The 27,445-nt window shown below is 46.2% G+C and overlaps 2 protein-coding genes across 4 annotated transcripts; one reads left to right on the forward strand and one right to left on the reverse strand.

The window, feature by feature from the left end:
* Positions 1 to 1,316: 1,316 nt before the first annotated feature.
* On the reverse strand, positions 1,317 to 14,242 carry COQ9 (coenzyme Q9). Of its 2 annotated transcripts, none has more exons than XM_074314826.1 (9): positions 13,921 to 14,242; positions 11,589 to 11,757; positions 10,301 to 10,436; positions 6,099 to 6,241; positions 5,734 to 5,818; positions 4,162 to 4,266; positions 2,747 to 2,902; positions 2,345 to 2,398; positions 1,317 to 2,011 (listed from the first exon to the last, which is right to left on the reverse strand). In XM_074314826.1, the coding sequence occupies exons 1-9, from the start codon at positions 14,240 to 14,242 to the stop codon at positions 1,976 to 1,978; spliced, it is 1,206 nt and encodes a 401-aa protein (XP_074170927.1). In that variant the 3' UTR covers positions 1,317 to 1,975. The 2 variants fall into 2 exon arrangements, with proteins under 2 accessions (XP_074170927.1, XP_019609931.1); XM_019754372.2 differs by having other exon boundaries at positions 13,884 to 14,018.
* On the forward strand, positions 13,982 to 27,087 carry CIAPIN1 (cytokine induced apoptosis inhibitor 1). Of its 2 annotated transcripts, none has more exons than XM_019754386.2 (9): positions 13,982 to 14,119; positions 18,128 to 18,333; positions 18,732 to 18,884; positions 20,267 to 20,343; positions 21,821 to 21,989; positions 23,838 to 23,911; positions 24,783 to 24,898; positions 25,762 to 25,843; positions 26,371 to 27,087. In XM_019754386.2, exons 2-9 carry the CDS (start codon positions 18,177 to 18,179, stop codon positions 26,479 to 26,481), a joined length of 939 nt encoding a protein of 312 aa, XP_019609945.2. In that variant the 5' UTR covers positions 13,982 to 14,119; positions 18,128 to 18,176; the 3' UTR covers positions 26,482 to 27,087. The 2 variants fall into 2 exon arrangements, with proteins under 2 accessions (XP_019609945.2, XP_074170931.1); XM_074314830.1 differs by lacking the exon at positions 13,982 to 14,119 and adding an exon at positions 14,158 to 14,290.
* Positions 27,088 to 27,445: the final 358 nt, after the last annotated feature.

A 27,445-nucleotide genomic window follows, 5' to 3' on the forward strand; every position in this document is an offset into this window, starting at 1 on the left:
GAACGGTAGGTATGTACCCTTTCCCTTCCCTCCTCAAGCCTGGATCACGCACTGGTGAACCTGCAGGAAGATACAATGCTCTTCAATGCATCCTCACAGTTCCGTGTAGTTGCAGTGGGTGGGTGGGTGGCTCTTCATTTCTGCCTTCCCAGTGCCTGCCAATGTTCATCTCATTGGGTGAATGCTCGATAAAGAACAACCAAATTTCCATGAACAGTCAGGAGAGGGGTTTGAAAAGTCCTGGAACAGTTGGCAGCTGCTGGCAAAGAGGCCTTAAAAAAGAACTGGGGGTGGGAGTTCCATTTAGTGGGCAGAAGAGTAATCAGAGGAGATACAGAGGAGTTAGCCTCAGCAAGGAGTGACACCTGAGCCAGAGGAACGGCTTTGAAGGGGCCCGTGCCCACAGCCTGTGTCATCTCTGTAAATTAAGAATTAAGGTTGTGTGCTGAACGAGAAAGGGATGCTATGAAGGATAAAGCAGAGAATGGAATGAAATTTGGAATAGCGACTGCAGAGAACCTGACAAGGTATTGAGACGAAGAATTAGAGGTGTCGAAAAGGGCCAATGGAAGACCCGTAAGAGACTGGAAATTCCTATTAGCTTGTGACTTCCCCCACCAATATTCAGTCGACTTAGGTAGAAGGCAGCAAAGCAGAAACAGATGTCATGGACTGAATGACGTCCCCCCCAAAATGTTGAAGCCCTAACTCCTACTGTAATGGTATTTGGAGATGGCGGTCTTTGGGAGTTCTTGAGGATTAGTGCCCTTATAAAATAGGAAGAGACACCAGCGCTCTTTCTCTGACACATTAGAACATAGGGAGAAGGCAGCCATCTGCAAGTCAGGAAAAAAGCCCTTACAGGGAACCAAATTGGCCAGCACCTGGAATAGTCTTCTCAGCCTCCAGAACTGGGAGGACTAAATGTCTGTTGATTAAGCCACCCGGTCTGTGGTATTTTGTTACAGCAGCCTGAGCAGACTAATACAAGAGTTAACCAGATTTGCAAAGGGAGCCCAGGCAGTGTAGAGGCCAAGAAAATTATTAAAGCTAAAGAATGTATCACTGAAATGGTTAGCAACAGACAACAGCTGCCAAAGGAGCTATTGGTGAGAGTGAAAGGCCGTCACATTTTACCAATGGGAAGCCTGGGTCCAGAGATGCAGCGGTAGCATATTGCCCAGCAGTATTAGGCAGCATGGACCGCAACTCAGGTCTCCTGCCTGCTCGTCTCAAGCCTCTTCCATAACACTGTCTCCCTCTGGGGACTTGGATACCTGCCATGGTCTGTATGAAAACTAACTACACAACAGGAAACTGATTCAAACATATTTATTATAATCTTACAGACTCTAAGTTCACTAATAATCCTGCAATGCATGCTGGTGTAATGTGACACCAGGCCTGGGATCACACTTCTGGCTAGGTTGTGCACCACTGTCCAGCAGGCACGTGTCTCAGGTGAGGCAGCTTTCTGAGGATGTTCCCAGGTGCAGTATCTCAGGATGCTGGAGAGGGAAAGGGCTGCAAGGAATGCCTCTGGGCACGTGCCTGTGCTGTGCTGTGGATGAGTTGTCACTTAGGGTGGCTTCATACCCTGACTCTGACTTAGGAGCCCCAGAGAGCATTTCTAGGAAGGTTAAAATCGGATCAAGGTGCCTGTGAGACCATGACAGAGACGTGCTGGGTTTCTGTAGACTGAATGCTTGGATGAGAGCCTCAGTTTTCAATCACACAGCTGCAATGCAGTAAGGCCAGGCCTGGTATTAGGACTGAAGAAGTGCCCCAATCTCAGGCTACAACTGGATCAAGTGCCCTGTAGTTTCCAGGTGGCTATGGTGGTGACACAGGAGTCCTTGAATGTTTTCTCATTAATACCCCGTTCGTGAATGGCACTTCCTACTTTTCAATGCCCTTTAAATTTATCCACGGGTTTTCTTCTGAGCACTCTAGCTTACATTACACCCCTTCTTGCTCACCGGCGCTGGTTTAGACCTGTCAAGTTCTTGAGCTGATAAAGGGATGGAAAAGAGAGAGAGATGAGACCTTGCCCTCCCTCTAGGACTCCAATGGGAAAGATCAGGATTTTTAAGGCAGCATGTGTGGCTAGAGTACAGAGATCTGACATACCAAGGTTCCGGGAGTCAGCCATGTTTCTTGATGCCAGTGAAAAACAAAGACGTGGGGTAATTGGAATCAAGAGACTTGGATCGAATCAATCAGTCTCATTATCAGCTTTCAGTTTAAGGCTACAAAACTACTTGGGGGTCAGTGATACATCAAATAAGCAGCACAGGGCTGGAGTGGGATGGGGGAGGGCAGGGACCAGCTGGGCAGTACTCACCGTCACTGCTGCACCCATGAGTCCTTGCACCAGCGCTTCTCCAGTGGACTTGACCTAGGGGGAGTCAGAGTCAGGTTCTCTGAAGCCATCACAAGCTCAAAGGTGAGACAGATAGGACAAACCAGCAGGTCTAGAACTCCACCCAACAAGTAGAGCTAAGAGGGCCCTGTGTACTGGAGGAAGAGCCTATGGACAATGCAACCGCAAATGGGCCAAATGGGCCACATGTGGCTTTTGGGGGAGGCTGGTATGAGGAAGAACCAGGCAGGTTCCCTGGGGAGGCCCTCAGGACTGCCAGTGGAAGCCACACGGGAGCAAGAGAACAGAGTGGTGCCCAGCTGTGGCTTGAAGAGGACGGTGTGCCTAGTGAGGAGGCCTCCCAAATGGCTAGCCCCCCACTACCTGCTTGGCAGTGTGGCCCATGTTCATTGCATCATTAATCCGGTTTTCCAAGAAGCGCCAAGTGTCCTCAAAGTCTGGGGAGGAGTCCTGCATCATCACCAGCTCGGTCGTGTTGTAGATGCCAGCCAGCACAGCGCGGCGAGTGTACCAGTTGAACTGCAGAGAAACCCACCCAGGTCCAATGAACATGGACCACTACTGCTGAGGGTGCGGGGATTCGGGGGGAATTTCTACCCAGAGCCACAGGCACTCATGGGCTCCCTCCTGATTTCTTCTTTCCCTCACAGACACACGTTCCTATGGACAACACAACTGTTCCCAAATGTGGCTGGGCATCAGAATCACCTGGGACATTAAAAATGGAAGCTCCTGGGCCCAACCTCTTAGTGTTGAGTCAGTGGGTCTGAAGTGCCAGGAATCCGAATGTTTACTAAGCATCCCAGGTGATTTTGCTACATCCAGTCCTTTATGGAACTGTTGGTGAAAAGACTATGTCTTAGGATGTCTAAGTTCCGGGGAGGCTGTGTGGTCAGCCAGTTAGGACCACACCTTGGTGTTAATCAGTTAAGTGAGAGCTGAGACAGGATCGTGGACAGATGAGAACACCTAGGAAGAGCTAAGAGTTCAAATCCTTCAGCCACTTCCGACTATTCTGGCAAACTACTCTTCAGAGCACTGCTGCAGCTGCTCCGTGTTTTATTCCTTTAATTTCCTTGCTTTCTAATTTCATTTTCCCACCATCTCTGTTGGTGGTGTTTTCCCACCACAGGGAAGTTTATTAAAGCACTTTGTTATAACTGTGGTGGGTGCATTGCTTTGCTTCCCCATCTTGGATTCCATAAAGTACCATCACTATTAATTTCTTTTTATGAAGATATGCTTTGTTTTTTAATTTCCTAACAGAAATATGATAGCATTAACAAGTCAGATTCTTTCCTGGTGCCTGTTTAAAGGCTCATTGATCTCAGTAAAGCAGGCCAAGAGGGGCTGGGGGGTGGGAGTTATTTTTAAAGCAATGAGTGTCTCCATGGCATTTAAAAAAAAAAAAAATCAGTCTCACAAAAGACATACAGAGAAATTCTGCTGCAAAACCTAAACCTTAGAGGAGACTGCAGGGGAAATGATTATAAAATGGCAGCCCAATCACAAGGCCACCTGATGTCCTATGTCACCACTATAGGTCGGGAAGAATAATCACTGATTTATGGCCAGAGTGCTGGTCCCTGAATAAAGACCACCTAGATCCTGTGGCTTGTGGAGGGCCTTCCTCCTGCCTTAGTCTCTCCTTACCAAGACGGGGATGACACTGCACACCCTCTGAAGGGATTGTGATCAAAGAAATTTCATAAACTTCCTGAAGCAATGCGTAACCCACGCCGTTCCCTGTATCCTGTGGGCCTGCAGAAAGCACTCACGTCAGTGGACTGGTCCCCAGCATAATGCCACATGTCGTCTACCATGCTGGTGAGCAGGTTCAGGCTGGGCGGGATGTTGTGAGGGAGCATGAGGATGCTGAGGGCCTGAGGAGAGAATGACAGGGGAATAGGTATTGCACACAGGTGACGGTTGCGTGTAGGTGGCTGGTGGCTCACCTGTCCACTGAGGTATGGAAGGAGGCCTGCCCAGCTTTCATTCTGGGACCTACCATCTCCACCCCGCCTGGCAGCTGAGGGGAACTGGGGGCAGATCCTACCCTCCGTGGGCCCAATCAGCTTTTCAATGCCTAGCATATGGACTTGGGAATGCAGACAGCAGAGAGTCTAGCCTGGTCTCTCTGAGTACTGAGAGCAAGGATGGGGGAGGGCAGCCATTCTGGAACACGAAGAAGTAGAGCTAAGAGCGGACTCTGGGCTGGTTTCTGGACCCACATTCTAGGCCACTCCCAGGGCCCAGTAACATTCCTGCCCTTGATGCCCCACTGCAGCCTCAATAAATTCCTCCGTTGTTTTTCTGTGTTTGTTTAACTCAAGTTGATTTCTGTTACCTGAAATCAAAATCCTTCAACTAATACAAATGATGGCACAAACCAGAGACACCTCCACTGGCAGACATCCACTCCTGACAGGACAAGGGCTTGCCACTTTACCAACTCTAGAATCCCCTGGCTGTGGCCTGTGGCAGCTGGACAGAGAGGTCCTGGATTGGCCGGTTTTCTCTTAGTGAAGGAGCCAGAAGGAAACATGCTGAATCAGGAAGCAGCCAGGGCCTAATACACTCCTTTAACTATGAGGTGGAATGAAGCAAGGCCACAGGTATGAAAATCAAGTGTGGCAAACATAGGCAGGGGACGGGATTGACTCTCGGCTGTACTCCCTTCACACCCAGCCTGGAGTCAGGCACACTGCAGGTGTTCAAATGTCTGTCAATCAACTGACTGAAATGACATGCTCAACAGTGTCCCAGCTGGGTGGAGGACACCAGATGGTCTCTGTGTCCTCTCATTTCTGATGTACTTTGACTTTACGTTCTTAACCGAGAGGATGGCCCACACTGTGATATGCTTTGAAAGTGGAAAAAGGAAGCTCCAGAAAAGGGGAGAAAAGCCCTTGGAATGAACACTCCAATTTTCAAGCATCACACCGACAATCTGCAAAGAAGTCCAGTCCTCTGAGATCTAGAACACGACAGGCCTGTCAATCACAACAGCCAATACGATGTGCTGACCTTTCTAATCTCCTTCATGGATGCCTCCTCACTGAAGACCTGTTGGCACACTCAGGCCGCTCAGAGCCCCCCCAGGAGGTGCTCTAGTACCCAGGCTACTCACATGTCCGGGATCTGAGACACAGACGGCACCCCCAAATCTGAAACCTAGCTCTGCCAAGTGCACAGAGCAAGCCAGGGTTTGCGGAGATCAGTGCGCTAACTTCTGAACAGTGTACAAGGTCCTCCGAGTGAAAGGTGCTGACAATTATAAATCTGAACACACTGTTGCCCTGGGGCCTGGTGCTCAATGTACGGGCTCAGCATTCTCATGGACTCTGTACCCGGGGCCAGTGCTCAATGTACGGGATCAGCATTCTCAGTCTGGTTTCCACGGCGTCCCTCAGGAACTGGTCTGTCTTCCTCTTCCTGGAAGAGGGAAAAGAAAAGAGTGTGTCCCTGGGTCAAAGGCAGGGGCTCGGCGCTACACTGTTCACTCAGCCTAGGGAGGAGGGTCTCGCCAGCTCCAGATGCTGGCCTGACTACCGCTGTCAGAGCAGGCGGCTGCCTGTCACTCCCATCAGAGCAGCAGGACTGCTCAATGCGGCTCTTTTGGCCTTGCTTGGACTGGCCTCCCGGGGACAACTGGCGGGGTCTGAGTTCCTCGATCCTTAGCTGCCACCCAGAGTGGTAATGCCATAGGACTTACTCTGCCTGGCCCAGCTGCACCAGCTTCTGCTCCTCTTCCAGCACACGGGTGAGCTGGGCGTTGCACTGGGTCACAAAATGCAGGATCAGCTCACTGCCATCATTCCCAAACATGCTGGCTGCCGCACTGGAGAGCCCCAAAGACTACAGAAGGAAGAGGGAAAACAGAAAGGTGGCAGCAAGTGTAGTGGCCACGTGTTGTCTGTTCATCACTAGTGCCTCTTCTGCTAGTAACAGCAGCTGGATTTACAGCAGGCCACCCCACTCTTCATTCTCGTCCGTGTCTGAAAGGATACGCTGGGGAGAGAATTCCCAGCAGCACATTCTAAGAACGCTGTGCCAGACCTACTTCCAGACTTTTCTGTATTAAATGAGCTAAAACATTTCCCTAAAACATTGCTCGAGCCAGTTAGAGTTGAGCTCAGACACTTGTAACCTGGAGTTCTAACTAACATAAAAAGGGGCTCAGGAAGAGCACGTATAACTCGCTCCCTCACCAATTCACGTAACTTAAATCTCTTGGAAATTAGGCCTCAGTTGTACATACATGTACACACGTACACACACACACACACACACACACACACACACACACACACACACACACAAAACAGTTTTCCTAATGAGCTGTCAAGGAGTTAACAAGGATCCTTTGCTATCCTTGATACACATCAATCACTGAGCACCTACTGGAGGCAGGGGCAGAGGGCAGGAAGGAACAAAAAACACTGAACTCTAAATCTCCACCACTGGGAGCAGGGAAAGAACCTCTCTTCTGCTAGAAGACACAGCCCTTTCGGAGGCAACCTTGGTCGCTACACATATGAACATGAGCGTGGAGCAGCAGCGACACGGGCAGCATCTGCGTCCTGGCCATGTGCCAGGACCCTGTGAGCACGGTTCACACACACCGACCGCAGTCCCACAGCACCTCCAGCAGGTGGGTATTACCATCACCCACGTTTTATAGATGAGGAAACTGCGGCTTAACTTCCTTAACCACCAGGCTAGACTGCCTCTAATATGAATGTGACAAGAACCTCAAAACTGCACAAACTCTCTGGAACAGTGACGGAATCGCTGTCTCGGCTCTGAAGCTGCCCTTCCATCCTCGCTGTGATGCTGGGGCTCTGCAAACCACACTTCTGGCTCCATGTGAGGGTCTCAGAGGGTGCACAGAGGGCGACTGCGAGGCCGGAGGAGGAGGAAGGCACTTGCTCCTTCCTATTGACTCCTGTCTGCGTGTGGTTTGCGTGAGCACCATCCCAGGGATGCTTCTCCATCCTGTGGCAGCTGCTGCACCCAGTTTGCAGTTTTCCCAGCACTCGCAGAACTAGTTCATCAAGCCACCGTCCTCTCCCTGTCCTCCCACTGCCCGACACTCCCACCACGCCTCTTTCTATGCCAGCCCCAAAGGCCCCTTCCTCCCAACCTGGAGACTCCAGCGCCAGCTGAATAGCGGCTGTTCCTCAGGGCTCTGAGGGTCCCCTCCACAGGGATTCTCCTGCAAGCCCCTAGTTTTAATAATTCCCACTCCTCCCTTAGTCCCCAGCCCTGGGGATGGGGGCTGCATCCTGCAGTCGCTACCTGCGTATCACCTTAGTGTTCCTCCTACCCTCTCAGTTACCCGCTCACCTGCTTTACACTGAGTTCACAATTCTTTGTATTAAATTCTATTTAATACAGATAACTGGTGTGGTTTCTGTCTCCTGACTGATACACTCCCTGAAAGAGCAACTTCCCCGAATCTGTCCTGAAGAAACCAACCAGAAATGTACCTACATTTATGTCACACAAATGCGTTTATAATATTAAAAAACTGGAAACAACCCAAATGTTTACTGAGTTCAAATGAATACAATAGGTACTATGCAGCCGCTCTGAATGGACATACGCAGAGTGGAAAAAGCCAGTTAACCACAGAATATCCAGCAAATCAGATTTTTCCTGTTATATTTCTGTCCTCAAACAATCCTGTTATATTTCTGTCCTCTACGGTTCCACAACTTTTATAATGATTCTTTCAAACCTTCTCTGCTTCCTCCAAACCTTGGTCTCCTCCCACTCTTCCCTCACTTCAGGTTCATGAGACAAGCACACCTACTTCAGAGAACTCGGAAACCATCCCCTGGGAACTTCCTTAATGCTCTTCTAGAAGCTAAACCCGCGGCTGTCTTCTCCAACTTTGCCATCTAGTGCCAGCCCTCCCACGTCTTCTGGGTTTCATAATTCCTGCCTTCAAGGAACTGCATGCTTTTGCTGTTGCCACTTTCTCTTGTGTCTTCACCTCGCCCTTGTTTCTGCGTCTCCCATCAGTGTTCAAACATGCTCAAACTTCCATCCCAATTCCCCTGCCTGGTACACACTAGCTTTCTCCTACCCACCGCAACCAAACACCTCTCCACTTCCTTACCTTCCACTCACTCATCTCCCTCCAATTACTTCAGACTGGGGGCTCCCCTCAGATGGCTGCTGCTATGGTAACCAATGTCTAGTTGCTTTGTCTCCACCATCAGGCTACTGTCTGAGTCTTCTTTGCTGAGCTCACCCTGTTCCACCCCACCCGAGTTCCTTGAGGGCCTGGACTCCTCTCTTTGCACACTGTACTCTAGGCACACCCACATTACCCTGGCAAGCTCATTCTCTTGCCTGGTTTAATCGCCACACATATATTTTGATGACGCCCAAGCATACTCGTACACTCCAGTGCAGGTATCTTGTTTCAGACCGGAATGCTTGAGGTCTTCTGTTGGTTGACCCCTCATACTCAACAAATTTCTTACACCATCCCTCCCCAAACCTGGAATTCTTCCAGTGGCCCTAATCTCAGACAACGGCACCAACATGTACCCACACGTGATAACTGGAACTCTGGTGCTATCTTGTTCTGTGTCATTCTATCGTCAAATCTACCCACCTGTCTCCATGTTCATTGCCATTGCTTTAGGCCAGAAAACACTCGTCTCTCCTGGATGACTGACAACAGCCCCTGACTCGCTGACTCCAATCCACCTTTCACCCAGCAGCCAAATGGTAGTTTTGAAACGTCGAATTTAATCCTGTATCTTCAATTATTCTTAGAATAAAAGCCTAACTCCTTAAACATGACCTTTAGGATCTTTCCTCATTCAGCTCACCAGTCTCTCTTCCTTCACTCTTGGCACAACGATTTTCTTTGCTCTTCTCACGTGGCAGGCTTCTCTCCACGTTGCACAAGCTGTTTCTCTGTCTGGACTTCTCCCTTCCCCACCCCCCACAAACAAGGTAAAGCCTAACTCATTCCATAGCTCTCAGTTCAAAAGACTTTCCTGAACAGCACATTATATCAGGTCCCCCATGTTATGCCTCAAAAGCACCTTTTCCTAAGAGCCCTTATCACATTTTATAAACACGTATTTGTACATATTTGCTTAATGTCTCTAGACTAGAAACTCAACAAGGGCAAAACTGTCCCCTGAGACCGTTACGCTGTCTCTAAGACCCGGCACAGTGCCTAGTGCACACTGTCAATAAATATTTAAAGAATAAATGATTCATATGTGAAACTTTTTCTGAAATTTGAAAGAACAGACATTAAAATGTTGATAGTAGGATCTTCGGTAGATCCTAGATGGTTTTTTCATTCTTTTCTCTCTGTATTGTTCCAAGTTTTCACATGGAGCACAGTGCTTAACAAGGCAGGGGAAATGCTGACTGTGAGACTTACTGAGAAAAATAAGGTACGTTTTAAAAAAAGTGGTGCCTTCTTGGGAGTTTTCAAACACCCTATCTCATCAATTCTAAGATGCACATATGTTTTCATTTTAAACTATCAGTGTGAATTGTATAACTGACGATGCATTATAGTTTATAGGCAGCATTTTTCTCTTTTAGTGGTGCACAAAATGATGGTACTTCTTACAAGCAACGACACCTTAGAGTCAATGAAATACAGTAGTTTTGATCATAGGCAATTCTTGCCTGGTAGGCTGCCTTTACAACCTAACTCCCAAGAACCCATTCCATCTCATCTTCTTTTTATATTAAAAAACAATTTAAAAATGAAGCTATTCCCCTTATTGGGAAAACACACACATACCCCGGAAAGCGCTGCAGCAGTGAGTGGTTCCAAGCGGCGCTGGTTCCAAGAGGCCGTCTGCTTGGGCTGCTGCCGCTCCCTCCTGCTGATCGCAGTCAGACTGCCCTGCCCTCACCTATACACACCTGGGCTCCTTCTGCAATCGCCTCTGCTGTCCACCCGTGGGCCGGCACGAACTCCAGGGCTGCTGTCAGGATGCGGTGCTGCAGCTGCTCCTCACTCTCATGGTCCTCCTCCTCCTCGCCGCCCTGGTCTGTGTACCTGAGACCCAAACCCAAGGCAAACGTGGGGACAGAGCCCAGTGCACCTCATCTTCCTGCCTCCTGCCTGGCGCGCACAATAAGCCTGACCAGGCAACAGGGGCTCTGTGCCTCCTCTAGGCACACGTGGGGAGGACATTTACTTTTGTGTCAGTATCCGTGTTACAAAGCCACCACCGTACAAATGATATCATCCTGCCGCTCCCATGACATCACTGAGAGAAGAGAAGCAGTGAGCGAGGAGGTCGTGCAGTAGGAAGGCACATGCTCGCAGGACCCTGGATTTCCGCTTATAGCCCTTAACACAGTGTCTTTAACTGTATTTGCACAAGACTGTACCCCATGAAGACAGAAACAATGGTTATATTATTCACAGGGCCTGGCACAAAGTAGGTCCTCAAAATATATTTTGTTGAACTGAAATGAAAAGTACTTTAATCAGGAGACCAGAGACCACTCTAATTTCAGAGCTAGAGAAACTTCTCAGTGGTAGGATTAAGAAAAAAAAAAAAATCTAATGGAAATGTGAATTATTACCTTTCTGGAGGGCAATTTGGCCCCACATATGTAACAAAATGTTATTTGTGCATATCCATTGACTCTGCTTCCATTGCTGAGAGAATGACATACTTTATCACATTATTTTTCATACCAGTGAAGGAAATCTAAATATTCATCAATAAAAAATAGGTTAAGTAAACTTTGGGATTGCCATTTGCTAGAATATTATGCAATCATTAAAATAATATAGACCGTGAAAAGACATTAAAAATGTGCTGTTAAGTAAAAAACAACAGGTTCTGGAATAGCATGTATAGTATATAATATAATTAATCACTATTATATACGTAGGTTTATATACGAAATATGCTTAGAAAAACATCTAAAAGGATATTCACAAAAATGTTAGCAGAGTTATTTCTGGGTTTATGAATTCTGGTAATTTCTGCTTTATTTTTGGGAACTTCTTTGTAATGCTTAGATGTTTTAGAATGTACAGACACCATTTTCATTAAAAAACAATAGGTTCCTTTCACATAGTCTTAAAAATGATAAAAGATGAGAAGGCGGATAGAGAGGAAAGAGTACGGAGAACAGATATACCCAGCATGCAAAGTAGCCAGAAACGGGTAGACTCGGTTCTGGTGCCTACCTGGGAGGTGAACGAGAGGACTCTGGATTGGGTTCTTCTGCCCCCTGTGTCTCAGAATGTTGCTGAGAAAAAGAGGGGGGAGGCTGTTGCTTCTGCTCATCCGAAGCTCTCAGCTGCAGAGCTGACGCATGGAAGGCACGTGGGACCAGGGCTGGTGGGCAGCGGGACACTGAAACAGAAACTGGGCTGGTCAGTCAGTGACACTTACCAGAGAAGACCCTTTAAGATCCAGAGCAGTATGAGGGAAAAGCAGGGCAGAGTCTACTCCAGAACCACTTCCCCAAGTGTTGGGTCTCAGACAAAAGTCTCGGGTAAATTGGCAACCTTGAGACATGATGGGGAGGTAAAGCATGAGCTGGGAAACAGAAGACCTGGCTTCTAGGCCTGTTTCTATCATTTCTTAGCTGTGTGGTAATGGGCAAACTACTTCATCCCAATGAGTATGACTTTAAAATATGCAAATTAAGAGTAATAATGCCTACTTGCTCTACGGGAGTGAGGGTGAAACAAAAAGAAGTTGAAAATATTACATATTTCTATATTGTAGCAAGAGTACTGGACTAGAAATTAGAAGGTCTGAGTACTGACTCCCTAGTGTTTATACAGTGTCTAGTTCCTTTCTCATCTGCAATATTGGAAGACCCCATTTACTTTAGGAAAGGGCTTTTGGAAAGTAGAGTAGTTGTTTCCTAAGCATGGACTCATACTGCTTTTTTCTTTCCCAACATTGTATCACAAAAATTTTCAAGTTGAAATAACAGCAGCATGAACACCGGTATATCCACCACCTAGGTTTTCTATATTTAGCCCATCACACTCTTCATTCATCAATCCATCTTATTTTTTGATGCATTTGTTACAAACCTCAATATTCTCCATCTCTATAAACATTTCAACATGCATGTCATTCAATATTTACCGTTCTTTTATTGAGGTAACATTTATAGACAATGAAATGCACAAGTCTTAAATGTGCCAATTCTGAGTTCTGACAAATATATACACTTGCATAACCTAAAATCCTATATAGAGATTATCATCACCCCAGAAAGTTCCCTCATGTTCCTTCCCAGTCATTCTCCACTCAGTTTTTCATTCCAGTTTTGCCCTTTCCTATAATTTCATCTACGTAGACTCATAGAGTATGTCCTTTTTGTGTTAGACTTCTTTTGTTTAGTGTATTTTTTAAATTGATTCATTTTTGTGTAAATCAGTTGATTGTTACTTTTTATTACTGAATAGTATTCCATTATGAAACACTATTCTGTTGATGGACACCTGGGCTGTTCCAGTGCTATTATAAGTAAGGTAGCTATGAATATACTTGTACAAACCTTTTTGTGAACATATACTTTCATTTCTCCTGGGTAAATACCTAGGAGTAGATTTGCTGGGTCACAAGCATTACTTTTACTAAACATATTTAGTTTGGAGTTTCATATAAAAACAACTAAAGGGCACTCCTTTTTAAAACCTCTATAGACCAACTCAGGGAACAATAATTTTAAAAGAAACACAGCACAGTCAGTTGTGTGAAAAATATGAGTATTTTAGTATATGTATGGAAAAGATGGAGCAAATATTCATAAAACTTTGAAAAAGACGGGAAGAAACATCGAGGAACCACTGTAGTTCACAAGATTTCAGGCGAAATACAGGAGAATGGTCATTAGTTATACATTTATGTTAATGTGTCAATGCATACATCCTATTTATGGAAAGTGACATTGGTTTTCCACTTACGGTAGTGAGATAAAGTTTCCTCTTTTAAGTAAACATCTATATTTTTAAGAACTCAGATGTATAAACAAAAATACTGACTATATAGTGTTAAAGGTGGTACAAGGATATCAGAATCATTGAATTGGTGGGGAAATGACTGACTTAGGAAACAGTGGACTTGGCGCTCTCTGTGGTTGTCTCAACTCCGTCCCTCAAGTGGTCCTGGCTCAGGGACTTGGCAATGGAATTAAGAGGCTGGGTCCAAGTCGGCCAGTTCTGCAAACGACGACCTGTGTGACCTTGCGCGCCCACAGCCCTCTCTGGGGCTCCCTAAACTCCACTAAATGGGAGTGACAGGCCCTGCTCCGCTGCCCTGGCCCCTCACAGCTGGAGGCTGGGGGCAGAAGCCAGCCAGACGGCCCGTTACGTTAAAGCCCGGGAAGCCGGCGGCTCCGCGCCCGTGCCCTTCACCTCACCTTGCTCGCGGGCTGCCACGACCGCCTTATCCGCCCCGCCTCCAGCCCAAGCCGTCCTCGCGCTCCCTCCCCTTCCCCCGGCTCGGTCGCCCCTCACCAGGCAGGCACCGCAGCTGTAGGAACCTCCAACCCACCCGGCCGAACGCGCCGGACACCGCCGCCGCCATCTTGGAAGCGGGCACGACGCCGACGGCGGCGAGAGGGCAGCACCGAGAGTGCGTCGCAGCCACTTCCGCCCTCCCCACGCTGTCGGACCCTCCTCCTTCTCGCGAGAGGCTTGTGTTGCCGAGCCGACGGCAGTGGGGAAGCCGGGGATCGAGTCCCGGGTGGCAGGTGAGCTTTGTGCGGGTGCCCGGGAACCCAACCTCCCCTAACGCTCCCCTCCTGGCTCTCCCTTGTCCTCAGATCTTCTAATTTCCTAGCCACAGTCCTGTGCCTCGATGAGAACGTAGCCATGGCCGCCTCCCTGAGGACTATGGCGGGTTTTCCCCCAGGGAATCCAGTGTGAGTGGCCGAACCCGGTCTGTCTGTCCCTGACGCTGTGGCCTCTTGCCCTTCCTGGGCTGCCTCGTCTCCTGCACTGCGGGCCCAGGTCTGAGGCCCCCGGGACAGCGCGCCGAGGAGTGAGCCCCGAGTTGGGGTCCGAGCCTGGGTTTGAGACCCGCTTCTGCCAATAGCCAGTTGTTGTGTGTGACCTTGGGCCTCAGGCCCTCAAACTTTGGGGGAGCTGGTTTTGGTCTTTGGAGGAACCCCCAGTTGTAATTTTGAGTTGGTATAATTAAATATTTCCCAAACTTGCCAGCTCGGAAGAACCGCCTAGGATGCTTGTTAATAAATCTGACACCCAGGTCTTTCTGCTGGAGTTGATTCAGTACCTTTGGGTGTCGTCCGGGAATTGTACAAATGCCCCCAGGTGATTTGTAGGATGTGCAGGTTTGAGAAAGGCTGGTAGCATTCATTCAGGCACTGAGTGCCAAGCTCTGGGTGACCCAGGGAGGTCGTGGACTCGTCTCTAAAACAAATGCAAATGGAGAGCGTTTCACTGGGATTGTTATCTACCCTCAGGGAAGGCTTCGTACCCGGTATTAGTAGGAAGAGTAAATGGTTTTGGGATTAGGGATTAGGGACAGCAGGAACTAAGCGTGTCATTCTGTAAATTTTGTGTTTGCAGTTAGACCCTTGTCTTGTATCTGTTTTGCACACCCCTTACTAACCCTAATCTTTTAGAAACATTTTGCTCTCCCCTGTGTGAGTGTGGAGAAAGCCCTCCTAAGCCAAAACTGCCCAAATGTTAACATTTCATATCCATATCTCTGGATTTCGGGGAAGTACTATTGATCACTTGGACATCTGTTCTGAAACCCTTAACTCTTGATACACACCTAATTGCCTGGAGACAGTCTTCCATTTTCACGTGGGTTTTCTGTTTCCTTGCTGATAATCACCTTTTTTCCTGTGTGTGTGTGTGTGTGTGTGTGTTGTGGGGGGGTGGGGGTGGCGGGCGGGGTGGTTAGTCAGTTCATTTTAATTAAAATTTTCTGATAACTGTCAGTATTCTCAGAATTTTTTCTGCACTTGACTTAAGAGATTGGATTTTTGGGTTGAACTGATACCCAAATTTCAATCTTAATTTTTTCTTTCGGCCCCCTTCATCCTTAAGAGATGCCAAATGCCTCATGATTTGATGTTTACTCGGTACCTTAAAAATAAACAAGTGCATTCTGGAAGTTATTCTTAGACATCTGCTGTCACTGCGTGCCGGTAACATTTTAGAAGAGCCATGGGCGAGTGCGTGCCGCAGAGTTGAAGAGGCCCTTAAGTCCAGTGACGTGACAATGACTTACTCTAATCCACCTCCTTATAGTCACGAAACTGGGCTCTGAGTCATACTTCTAAGTATGTTGATTTAAGTGCCAGACATTTTTTCCTTACGTTTCTTTGCTTTGTTTTGTTTTAAAGACAGATGGTTAACACAAAACTCTGATGATGGAAAAGCCATCACATTTTGGCTTTTAAATATTTAAAAGAACATTCTCTCCCAGCATTTTGGGAAAATGCTGACCCAAAGTTGTGGCTGTGTCTGTTTTTGAGGGTTAATGTTTAATAAATATCTTTTATGATCTCCCTCTTGCCATAGAAGATTCTTTTGGGGGGATATGGCACGCAAAGCACTCTACATTCTTCTAATTTACTGACACAATCCCACTAAAATACTGTAGATGCCATAAAGTGTAGCTCTTATACTGTGTAATTCCAACAGTGAAAAAGAAGCTCCACATCCTCCCAGCCAGCACGGCTGAAGAGGCAAAACAAGGTTTTATAGGACTGTTTGAAGCAAAGACAAATAATCTGGCCACCAAGAAGTGGAGGTTCATTTCCTTTAGAGCGTTTTATTGAGCTCTATGTGCCAGGCTCTGCCTATCTTTTCACTTCTTACATCAGCTTTGCAAAATATGAAAGTATTATCCCTCCTTGATTGATGAGAAGAAAGGCTAATAACTCACCCATGCCATGTAGCTAATAACTAGAAGATCTAGTGGGAGATAGAATCCCAGTTCATCTGTGTTCAAAACCTGTGCTCTGTAAAGTCTGCCTCCATAGAGGTTGCTGTAAAGGTCCAGACGGCGGCTTTTTGTTTTTCTCCAGCTAACAAGTAACCTTTGGCCCCTCGGTTCTTTCATGAGGATTTTTCTGTGAGTACAGTGCAAGGTTGTAGTCGTCACTGGTGGGCAGGGAGCTTGTCATCTGTTTCTATTGTCCTAAGAGTGAGCCTGTTCCAATGTCATTCTGGAAACAGGTCATTTATTTCTTATAACTTGATGTCCAGCTATCCATATTCTTATTTTCCCTGACTGATTCTTAAATGTGAGATTGACCCCAAGTCGCTCACCTTAAGAATTTGCAAGGCTTCTTAACATCATGTGACAGCTAAAAGCTTAAACATTTTAGTTCGTGACTATGTGCTTTTTAGGGATTCGAAAACCATAGTTCAAGGACTAAGGAATCCTGCTTGTCTGACAACACTTGGTAACCTTTTACTGGGACTTGAAGTCAGGTCAGAATAATCGTGTGCATTCCACATGGAAGGAACTACATAAAAGTCAAGAGTGAGTGACAATGCAAATGTTTTTTATAGAACGAGGAGGGATTCACTTTGGAGAGGTGTGGAGCCAAATTATGGAGGACCTAAATCCAGAAGACTGAGGAGTTTTGATTTTGCTCTAGAAAAGAAAACTTTAGTAACTCCTTTAGGAAATTAGCAGAAAATCAAAGTGCTATATAGTATCATGGGCATCGGAGCAAGTCATTTGAAGTGAATATTTTTAAAGAAGGAAGAATGTAGAGGACAGGGCTTAAATTCAGTCCTAGAATGTCTGGTGGAATAATGGTTCCTGAGTTAGTCACCTCGGCAGAAGAGGATGCTCAGCATAAGACTGGTCCATGCGTGGTGTCCCCACCACAGCTTCTGTCTAGTCATTTGTTAGAGCTATTTTAAGTTGGAAACTTTGTGGCATTAATGTTTAAGAAAGAAAGGAGGAACTGAGTAGAGTGCTATCTCCTGACCTAATTTCATTGTGAGCATATTGTATACTCATCTGAGTATCAAGTGCAAGAGAAAGTTGACCCATAGAGGGAAATTTCCGTAGGTTAAAAGCATGCGCTTTACAGTCAGATGGACTTGGATTTGACGCCCCCCGCCCCTTTACTTTATCTGCACAACACTTACTAGTTGTGTTACCTGGACAAAGTCAACGGCCTGAGTTTCCTGGCTGTAAAATGGGAATAATAATCTAGTTTAAGGTTATTCTGAGGTGCCTATGAGATAATGCTTGTAAAGTGCTTTGAACAGTCTGGCTAATATTAAATGTTAAAGAAAGACATAGTAGGTACCATTGATAACTGATACAATGATCATATTTTGATGAAAGGTAAAATACTCAATTTGCTAAATGTAATAACTTGTCTCTATTTAAAAACATTAAGCTTGTGGTTGGTTTATATCTGCCGATTTATTTGCCTTCCTTGCTGAATCATACTTCTGCCTAATTAATGTCCTGTGTGTTTTATACTCTGGTCAAGCTGAGTTGTCTCATATCAAAGAGAAAATCATCTTTTTGCCAAGTTAGGATTCTCACCAAGGAAGTCACCTGCCCTGTTTGTTGAGTATGTTGGGATTATGAAACCTTGGGATAATGGGTTCATTTAGTCAGACTCTGGTATGAACAGTAAGATTTTCTATGTGATCAGCTTTTCCTGGTTGGAGGTCAGAATTAGGTTGTGATTCTAATGATATTTGATGGTGCCGCGTGGGTTAAATTATGCTTTTTTTTCTCCGATCAGTCTTGACGCTCCTGTGGCTCATTGTTTTGAGATCCGCAGCACTGCAGGGATGGCAGACTTTGGGATCTCAGCTGGCCAGTTTGTGGCCGTAGTCTGGGACAAGTCCTCTCCAACGGACGCCCTGAAAGACCTGGTGGTTAAGCTTCAGGCGGTAACCGGTAAAGAGGGTCGAGTGTCTGTAGAAAACATCAGCCAGCTGTTGCAGTGTAAGTACCTACCCAGGTTGTCTTACAGGGTGGGTGGTGGGTGGAGGTGGGTCGGTTTGCATGGGACTGCTGCATTTCTGTTGTTCCCTGATAACTGAGTTTTTGTTTTGTGTGGTACATGATAGTGGGGGGCGGTCACCCTGTTGTTTTTCGGTTGAGATATAGTACACTTAGGAGTATAGTCGATGATTTCTATAAGCCTGTTCTTGTTTCTTATTAGATACTCCACAGTATTTTTTTTTAAAGCATACCCTTCATCCAGCTTCCATTTTTACTTCTTCCCCTGAGCATATGAAAGGCTACGAAATTAGACTGAGGAGAGCGGGGCAGCAGTGTCCCGCTTGGGGCATTGCTTCTGGGGTCCGGGGGTTGCTGATTGGCGTCTTCCTTCTTTTCAGCTGCCCACAAAGAATCCAGCTTTGACATTCTTTTGTCGGGTGTGATTCCTGGAAGCGCCATTCTGCACAGTGCTGAGATTCTGGCTGAGATGGCCCGGATCCTTCGGCCTGGTGGACGTCTGTTTCTGAGAGAGCCAGTAGAGACAGCTGTAGGTAAGGAAATCTTCATTTGAAAGACTAGAGTTTAACAGAGTTGAACCTTTAGGTGTGTTTGTTGCATCTCTCTGAGCAGTAGGTATCATTTAGAGATCAATATTCCCAGAGCCGAACCTCCTTCTTTGGAACAAGCTATTGTAAAAAGCTGAAGAAACACATCTGAACAAATTTCTGATCTTTGACCTGTTCGGTAGTAAAATAGAAGGAAATGTGAAAATGGCTGGGTCCTTCAACAGGTGAATGGTTACGGTGGTACATCTATACCATGGGAAACTATGCAGCAATAAAAAGGAACTATTGATATATGCAACAACTTGGATGAATCTCGAGGGAATCATGCTAATGAAAAAGCCAATCTCAAAGGGTTACATGCTATATGATTCTGTTCACATAACATTCTTGAAATAACAAAGTTATAGTGGTGGAGAACGGATTGGTGGTTGCCGAGGGTTAGGAGTGGGGGGGAGCAAAGGGGTAGTGGAGGTTCTTGGTGGTGATGGAACATTCTGTATCCTGATTGTGGTAGTGGTTACACAAACCTACACGTGTACTAAGCTTGCATAGAAACACACACGCACGCACGCACACGTGTCCTTGTAAAACTGTGAAATCTGGATAGGCTGTATGGACTATCAATTTCAATTTCCTGGTCTTCATACTGTACCATAGTTGTGTAACCTCCCTGAACTTTTTTTTTTTAAACTTTCTGTTATCCATCGTTATACTTAAAATGACTGGAAGTCTGGGAGAGATGAGGTAATTTTGATTCATGTGAAACTAAGGATAGAATCCAAGAAATAAAAAAAAAACATCGTTTTGCTCATGTGATGAAGTGTCAAAGAGTTATTCAATTCTGAATTTTTAGCATTTTTTCCTAGACTTTCCATCAAAATATGATGACTTACTTCATCAAATAAGATAACAGAAGTGAAAGTATTTTGAAATGTATAAAAGTGTTTATGCAGAAATAGGAACTTCATGTATATAGCAGATATCAGCATTCTTCGCTGGGAATGGAAACCTTAGGTGGTTAAACAATGCCTTTTCTCAGGACTATAAAGAGAAGACACAATGCTTGTATACTTTAGAGTTTCTAAGCCGCTTTCTCAGTCATTATCCAACAACCCCTGGAAGGTTAGGTATCTCCAAGAAGCAGAGAATGATAAGAAACAATAATAATGGAATTACTATATAACACTTAAAATTTATAAGAGAATTTTGAAGAATGAAGTTAAAATAATATCACTAAATCATATGTACATTAAAATAGAATTGGTTATTGTTGTTTTAATGCCTGCTGACCTAAGTAGGCTAGAACCTTAATTATTTTTCCTACTTTGACCTATAAAGCTGTTGATTGGGGTTTTTCCTCTTGGCAGTTGACAATGGCAAAGTGAAGACAGCTGCTAAGCTGTGTTCAGCCCTGACTCTTTCCGGTCTTGTGGAAGTGAAAGAGGTATGTTGTTCTACAACCTTCTTTGCTGGGAATTTAAACCTTGGGTCACTAAACCCAGTATCTCATTGTCAGATGATACGAAGAGAGTCAGGGAAATAACAGCCCTGAAGGTGAGGTGATCAGTGTCGCCTAGACTAGGAAATAAGTTGAGAAGTGTTTATTAGCCTGTGAGATACATGATGCTTCAGAGGACAAAAACCTCTGGAATAAATCTCCTTTGAAGAGATTCAGCCGGGACCCATGTGAGTTGGGGCATATTCTGGTCTCAGTACTGGTGCCCTGGCAGGGCCAGTGGGCCACAGATCTCGTGATGGACGCGAGTCCTGGGCCTAAGTGAAAGGCAGCTCATCCTCAGATGTGTAGGGGGAGGCTGGAGGCGGTTGGAGGGGAAAATCCCATTTCTGACAATTCAATAGAAATATTTAAATTAAAAGGAGTGTTTCTATTTCTACATTGTTCTCCGATGTTGAAATGTTCTTGTGTGAGAGGTGTTTTACCATGAGAGCGATTACAGCACTGATTTGCTACACGCCCGAGGGCCTTAGTTTCTTCCTGCCCACCCTTTCTCATTTCACATTTTAGTTTAAGGTTTTCCCTTTTTATTCTAAAGTGAGGAATGCTCATAAAAATTCAGTTAATACTGAAGAATATTGAATATAAAATGACATCCCAGTCCTTGCTCACACTTCCCTCCCCAGAAGAAGCCACCAACACTTTTTTTATATGGCTGTTCAAACTTTTTTTTGTATTTACAAGTATACACACAAGCATGCGCACACGCGCACACACATACACACACATTTTTTAATGTGAATAAGGTCAATTGTATACATTGTTCAGTCACTTGCTTTCCAGACTTTTATCAGTCTCAGTGTGTTGCCCCTCATTCTTATTAATGATTTAACAATATTCAGTGTGTAGATGGGCTACGATTTATTGAACCATTCTGTAATTGTTAGACACAGAGGTAGCACCTCCACCTTTTTTTCTGCTTTTACTGTCTGCTGCTACTTCCCCAGGAACATAGAAAGCATTTCCCTCCCCCTGTGGTTCTCTTCCTGTTAGGATAGAAATTTTACTCTTTTTGTGGTCGGCCTGCTTCCCCGCTGTAGGCTTAGATCCTATTCAATAAGGCCACGTCTGATTCACCTTTATAATCATGAGCACCACAACCCCACAATGAGTCTCAGTGCTTTATACCTAATAGACAGATATTTAATAAATACTGTGAAACTTCCCAAGAGTAGGCTCAAAGTACACACGTAGACACAGTCACGCTCCAGGGTTGTGATTAGTGAGAAACTGATGTGAGGCACGAGGTGATGCGTTGTCTCCCGCCATTATACTGCGTACTATGATATCCTGCCATTCTGTGTACTTACTACCTAAAGGAGTACTTGATACCTATCGAGGTGAGCGCAGGAGAACATCGTTTTGTAGGAGCGGAGGCTAATCCTTCTGTTGTCTTGTGTTCCAGCTACAGCAGGAGTCCTTGAGCGCCGCGGAGATACAGTCTGTCCAAGAACACCTGGGTTACCATAGTGACAGCTTGCTGTCTGTGCAGGTCACAGGCAAAAAACCCAACTTTGAAGTGGGTTCTTCTAGTCAACTTAAGCTTTCTATTGCCAAGAGGTCGTCTCCATCTGGTAAGACTGGACATTCTTCTGTCTGAATGGCCCTGGAAGGACATATAAGAAATTGAGCCAAATCTGACGGGGGTAGTGATATTTTTAGAGAATTAGTCCTGCCTTAATGTCTTGTCATTTCCAATTGGAAGAATGCTTAATATAGTATTGTCCTGGGCATTTTCAGTTCCCAAACTGAAATAATGCGTAGATATTATCCAGTCCAGGCCCTTCCACACTAGAGGACAGTGAGGCCATTGGATTCTAGAGGCTGAGTCACATCTTTTAGTTAATAAAGTCTTTCCAGGTCCCGATGTTGACATTTTCCTCAGCACACCTCACGGTGCTGGTAATGACAGATAGCGTGCCCTGCGCTTCCCATGTGTCCTTTACTTCTATGCCGGTAAAGTCAGCTCTTCTTACTGGGAGGATCCTAAGACAGGTGAAGTGGAGGCAAAGAGAAGGGGAGTGCAATTTTCTGAGCAGTATCTTTACAAGTAGCACCTCCACCTTTTTTTATAAAGGTGATTATAAAGGTGAATCAGACGTGGCCTTGTTGAATAGGATCTAAGCCTACAGCGGGGAAGCAGGCCGACCACAAAAAGAGTAAAATTTCTATCCTAACAGGAAGAGAACCACAGGGGGAGGGAAATGCTTTCTATGTTCCTGGGGAAGTAGCAGCAGACAGTAAAAGCAGAAAAAAAGGTGCTACTTGTAAAGATACTGCTCAGAAAATTGCACTCCCCTTCTCTTTGCCTCCACTTCACCTTTCCTATCATGGTTTTTTAATGTCTGAATTGAGAAAATTGCCCCAGCTGTGGGGTATGCAAAAATGTATAGGTATATTCACACGGCTCTGTTTTGACTGTCCAGACTAAATCTTCAAGAAATCCTTTGGAGTCCTACCTCACCTTTGGAGTTATAGTTCCAGATTGGGTAGGAACAGCTCAGATGAGCAGTTTGCCCTGTGGAAGGTCTGAGCGGCAGTTGTGACAGTGATCCCTAGGGGATGGTCACGGGAGGTGATACCCCCAGGCCCATTTGAGGACAGGCCCCACCTGAATGGGATCTCAGCCCTTTCCCGCCCTTCCTTGCATTCTCCTGGCCTGGACAGAGACTCAGGAGGTGTGAGGTTTGTATCTGCCACTGGCTTGTGTGACACGGCCACCATCAGCTCTGGAGCTTATTTTCTTGTATGTAACAGGTTTGACTCTAGAGAAAAAGGCCCATGATACACACGTTTGCATGATTCTTTGATCAACGTGTGGACAACTGATCCATGAGCTCTGAGGGCAGAACCATAACCTAATTTGCCTGCCACTATCACTTCAACAGTGATAGTTTTGCTATTCATAATGTTTTTTGACATACTTTCTCATTTAATCTTCAAATCACCTGCAGTAGGTGCAGGGAGTACCATTAGCCCCACGTTCTAGGGATGTGCACTAAATAAGATGAGGAGGAGAAATCAATGTGGAGTGGAAGTTAAAAGCATTAAACAGACTTGTATTTATGGCTTTGTGTAACGGCCTAAGTATCTAAACCTGTTTCCTAATCTATAAAATGAAGACAACAAATACGTACCTCATAGGGTTGTTGGTAGGATTAAATTAGATGATATATGTAAAATATTTCATATATGTCTGTACAAAGCAAGTGCTTAACAAATGGTGGCTTCTGTTCTATCATAAAGTGATTGGTCCAAGGTCATACCTTTTATAAGTGGTAGAGCTGGGTCTCGAACCCCAGCTCTTGACTCCCAGTCCAGTGTGTTCTCTACGCAGTGTCTCCATAGGAAGCACTTAGGTGGCCTGTAGTTTGTTTCCGGCTGCTTTATAAAGCTCTTTTCCTTGTGTTGATTGGACCCAGTGAAGCCTGCTGTGGACCCTGCAGCCGCCAAGCTCTGGACGCTGTCAGCCAATGACATGGAGGACGACAGCTTGGTGAGTAGGCACTGTGATCACGTCGTGGCTTTCTTTTGGCCCCAGTTCAGGTGGGAATGGTCATAGTTGGGAGTGGCTTCTTTGGACCTGTAGGTGTGAAAGTATTTAAAGCCCAGCATTTGGCCCTGCCTGTCACCAGCAGTTTTGAATTAGAAGGAAACTCCACATTCACTTACATTTCTTTTTAGCATCTCTTTTCCCCACAGATTATTTTGTTCTCACTTCATGTGACGTATTTGACTCTTGTGAGCATGTGTAAACCTGAAAAGAGTTTGTCAGCTGAAATATTTTTCCTGGCTCCTCTGGACCAGTCACTGAACACTCACTGTCTTAAAAGCAGGACTTTTTCATCTTTGATTGGTGCTGCCTCTAACGAAGTTCTTTCTACAACTGTTGAAGTGATAGCGGCAGGCAAATTAGGTTATGGTTCTGCCCTTAGAGCTCATGGATCAGTTGTCCACACGTTGATCAAAGAATCATGCAAACATGTGTATCATGGGCCTTTTTCTCTAGAGTCATGTAGAAAATCTTTTATTCTCTTCTTTTACCTGATAGCCCTTCATATAGTCACATAACTAGAGCGCTTCTCTCTTTGTTCTTCCTGCTCCCCCCACTGCACCCCCACGTACACATACGTTTGTATTCTATACACATTGTAAATCAGTTCCCAGCCCACTCAAGCCTAGCGCATCTTCTGCACACACTCTGGTTCACTGCGGTGGTCGGCTTGAGCGCGATGATCTTCCCCAAGTAGGATGGCAGGTGTCTCCGTACATGGGTGCTGGAAACCTGCGACCGCTGCCTGAGACCACGTCAGCTTCTCATTAGCAGAGACCGTGACTGTGTCACTAACTCTTCAAATGCTTTCCAGGATCTCATCGACTCAGATGAGCTACTGGACCCAGAAGATTTGAAGAAACCAGATCCAGCTTCCCTGCGAGCCCCTTCGTGTGGAGAAGGGAAGAAGAGGAAGGCCTGCAAGAACTGGTGAGTGCGGCCTGAGCAGTCTGCTGTGCTGCCTCCAGGGCGTCTGGTTGTCAAGGAGTTGCATACTCCGCTATGATGAGACATACAGCGGAGTGCATGAAACAGGCACATGTGAACACGCAGGTCCAGATCACCCAGGTCAAGAATCAGGGACGTTACTGTTAGTAGCACCTTAGAGGTCACCTAGGGTGCTTCCTTGGCTGCATCTCGCTCTCTCTTCCCCACAGGAGGTTACCATTCTCCTGTTTGTTAATCGTCCCTGGCTTTTTTCATAATTTACCACCTACATGTGAATCTCCAAACAATATATTATTTGCTTGTGAAGAAACACTGACCTAGCCTGACAAGGCCAGGAAAGGTCAGTGTTTCCTGTCTGTGACGTCTCCCAGGGAAAGATAAGATCAAGGGGCCTTCTGGTCTGGCTTCTTAGAGAGCCTGCAGGAGCGCCTTCCAGAAGGAAGTCGTGAGTGAGTTCTAGGAAAGCAGGGACATGCCTCGGTTAGAACACCTGGCGGCTGTACTGTGAGGCAGCAACTGGGTGGTCGGCAGGAATGTGGTCGGAGCGGGTGGGCTGCTCTGTTCTGCTCTCAGCTCATCGTCGGGGTGTGTTGGGGAGAGTTGAATGCTGGGTAGTGGCCGCCCTCTGTAGACAGGGCATCTCCCCACTGAATCCCCCATTCTTCCCCACTCTTCCTGTCTCCCTAAACAGCCTCACGCATTTGTCCTATCCGCCCGCCCCTACAGGCATTTGAGTTAAAGACATCCTGGTATAAAGAGTCTTAGAGCGCGCTTTGGCACTGCCAAGGATTTGGAGTTTCTGGGTGGTGGCCAATATCACTCATTAGTTACTGGTTTTCCCCCAGCACTTGTGGCCTTGCCGAAGAACTGGAAAAAGAGAAATCAAGTGAACAGATGAGCTCCCAACCCAAGTCGGCTTGTGGAAACGTAAATATCTGGATCATTACTCAATATTCACAAAACCCCAGTGGCATCTTCCTAAACTACACACAGACTAGCTCCAGCTGCAAGGAATTTACTGCCCCAATATTTTAATCATAGGTGAAAATGTGGAAACGTGTGTAGGTCACAATGGGGGAGTGCGGTTATCTCCTGAGAGTGGGTTACCATGCTCATCCCTGTGGTGGGGGCTGCTTCTTATTTTTGCCCCTTTCTTCCTACTTCACAGTTAGCCTGAGGCTACTCAGTCATTTGGCTGTGCTTGGTTATGATTTGAACTACAGAGAATACAGAAATAATAAGGAGCTTCTCTAGACCATTGTTTTCATGAAAACAGATCTTTAAAACTCTCAGATCTTTAAAACTGAGTCCCAGTTGGACCTACAAACACACCCAGCCGTTTCCTTCAGGCCACTGTGGCCTTGTTAGGAAATTAAGGGTCCCATTCTTCTGGCCCATGTCTCTGGGTAAGATGATACTCGACGTCCCCACGTGATTGTCTCTTCTCTCAACAGTGCTACCTGGGTGATGCTTTCCGCTGTGCCAGCTGCCCCTACCTTGGGATGCCAGCCTTCAAACCTGGGGAGCAAGTGCTCCTGAGCAGTGGCAACCTCAGTGACGCCTAGAAGGGACACCGCATGGGACACATCGGCTCCTCCGGCTGACTCCGGCCCTCCGCTCTCACTGTTGTGGTTCCTCCCATCTCTGGATTTGCTCACTCTCCTTTGGAAATCCATCTGTGGGAAGGCTGCTTAGTAGATGGGGTGCAGCTGCCCGTGGGGTAGTGGTGAGCAGTGCTGCTGTGGATCCAAAGACCAAGGCATCGTGGGGCCTGGGACGCTGAGCAGGGCCTGTTTCTTCACCTGGTGGTAGGGGAGCGGAGTGTGTCCCGAAAGGCTCCCCTCCCCATGTCAACACGCTGACCACAACGCTGTCCAAGCCCAGACATCCATCCCTGAGTATTAACACTCAATCAGAGGGTCCCTACCCTCTTCAAAGCTCGGCAGTAACGCCATTGCTTGTCCTCCAGAGCTGGTGGTTGACTCAACATGCAGTTCTGGTCAAGTGTCTCATGACCTCAGGGCACCAAAGGAATCACTCATTGGTTGCTGTGATCATAGCCAGTGTCCCTCTAACCCCTTTCACCCCCGCCCTCCCCATTTTAGTGTATTACATCTGTGTTTTGTTGTCATTTCTGTTAATCTACAGTATTAAACTTGTGTATTTCCGCATGCCAGTTGTGAAGAGGGTGTGTGTGTGATGTCTGACACAGCCATCCAAGCTCAACTTGGACCATAGAACTTTCTTTTTTGGAGAGATTTAGTGTCACACACAGAAGGGGCTGGTCCTACGCTTAGGGACCCGGGCCTCTCCACATCTATGTAGAAGATTCCAGGTTGATGAGAATTTAGAGAAAGGACAGAAATCCAAATCCACAATGAATCGTTAGATTTTAGTTTGACCTCAAAGCATCTGTGGTTGGCAGAGTTCTGAGGTGACCCGCAGCGCCCCACTCTGTTGTGCAATCCCCCGTAGGACCTGTGATAACGTCACTACTGTGGTTAGGTTAGGTTAGGTTATGTGGCAAAA

The sequence above is a fragment of the Rhinolophus sinicus genome, linkage group LG11 (genome assembly GCF_036562045.2).
Source record: "Rhinolophus sinicus isolate RSC01 linkage group LG11, ASM3656204v1, whole genome shotgun sequence".
Taxonomy (NCBI): Eukaryota; Metazoa; Chordata; class Mammalia; order Chiroptera; family Rhinolophidae; genus Rhinolophus; species Rhinolophus sinicus.

Coding starts and splice junctions, on each gene's coding strand:
- CIAPIN1 (XM_074314830.1), top strand. CDS start 14,241: ATGGCCGCCTCCCTGAGGACTATGGCGGGTTTTCCCCCAGGGAATCCA. Junction 14,291..18,127: donor TTTCCCCCAGGGAATCCAGT/GTGAGTGGCCGA, acceptor TTCTCCGATCAG/TCTTGACGCTCCTGTGGCTC. Junction 18,885..20,266: donor GCCAGTAGAGACAGCTGTAG/GTAAGGAAATCT, acceptor TCCTCTTGGCAG/TTGACAATGGCAAAGTGAAG.
- COQ9 (XM_074314826.1), bottom strand. CDS start 14,242: ATGGCTACGTTCTCATCGAGGCACAGGACTGTGGCTAGGAAATTAGAA. Junction 5,819..6,098: donor GTGCAGCTGGGCCAGGCAGA/GTAAGTCCTATG, acceptor TCCCTCTTCCAG/GAAGAGGAAGACAGACCAGT. Junction 4,267..5,733: donor ACATTGAGCACTGGCCCCGG/GTACAGAGTCCA, acceptor TTCTCTCCTCAG/GCCCTCAGCATCCTCATGCT.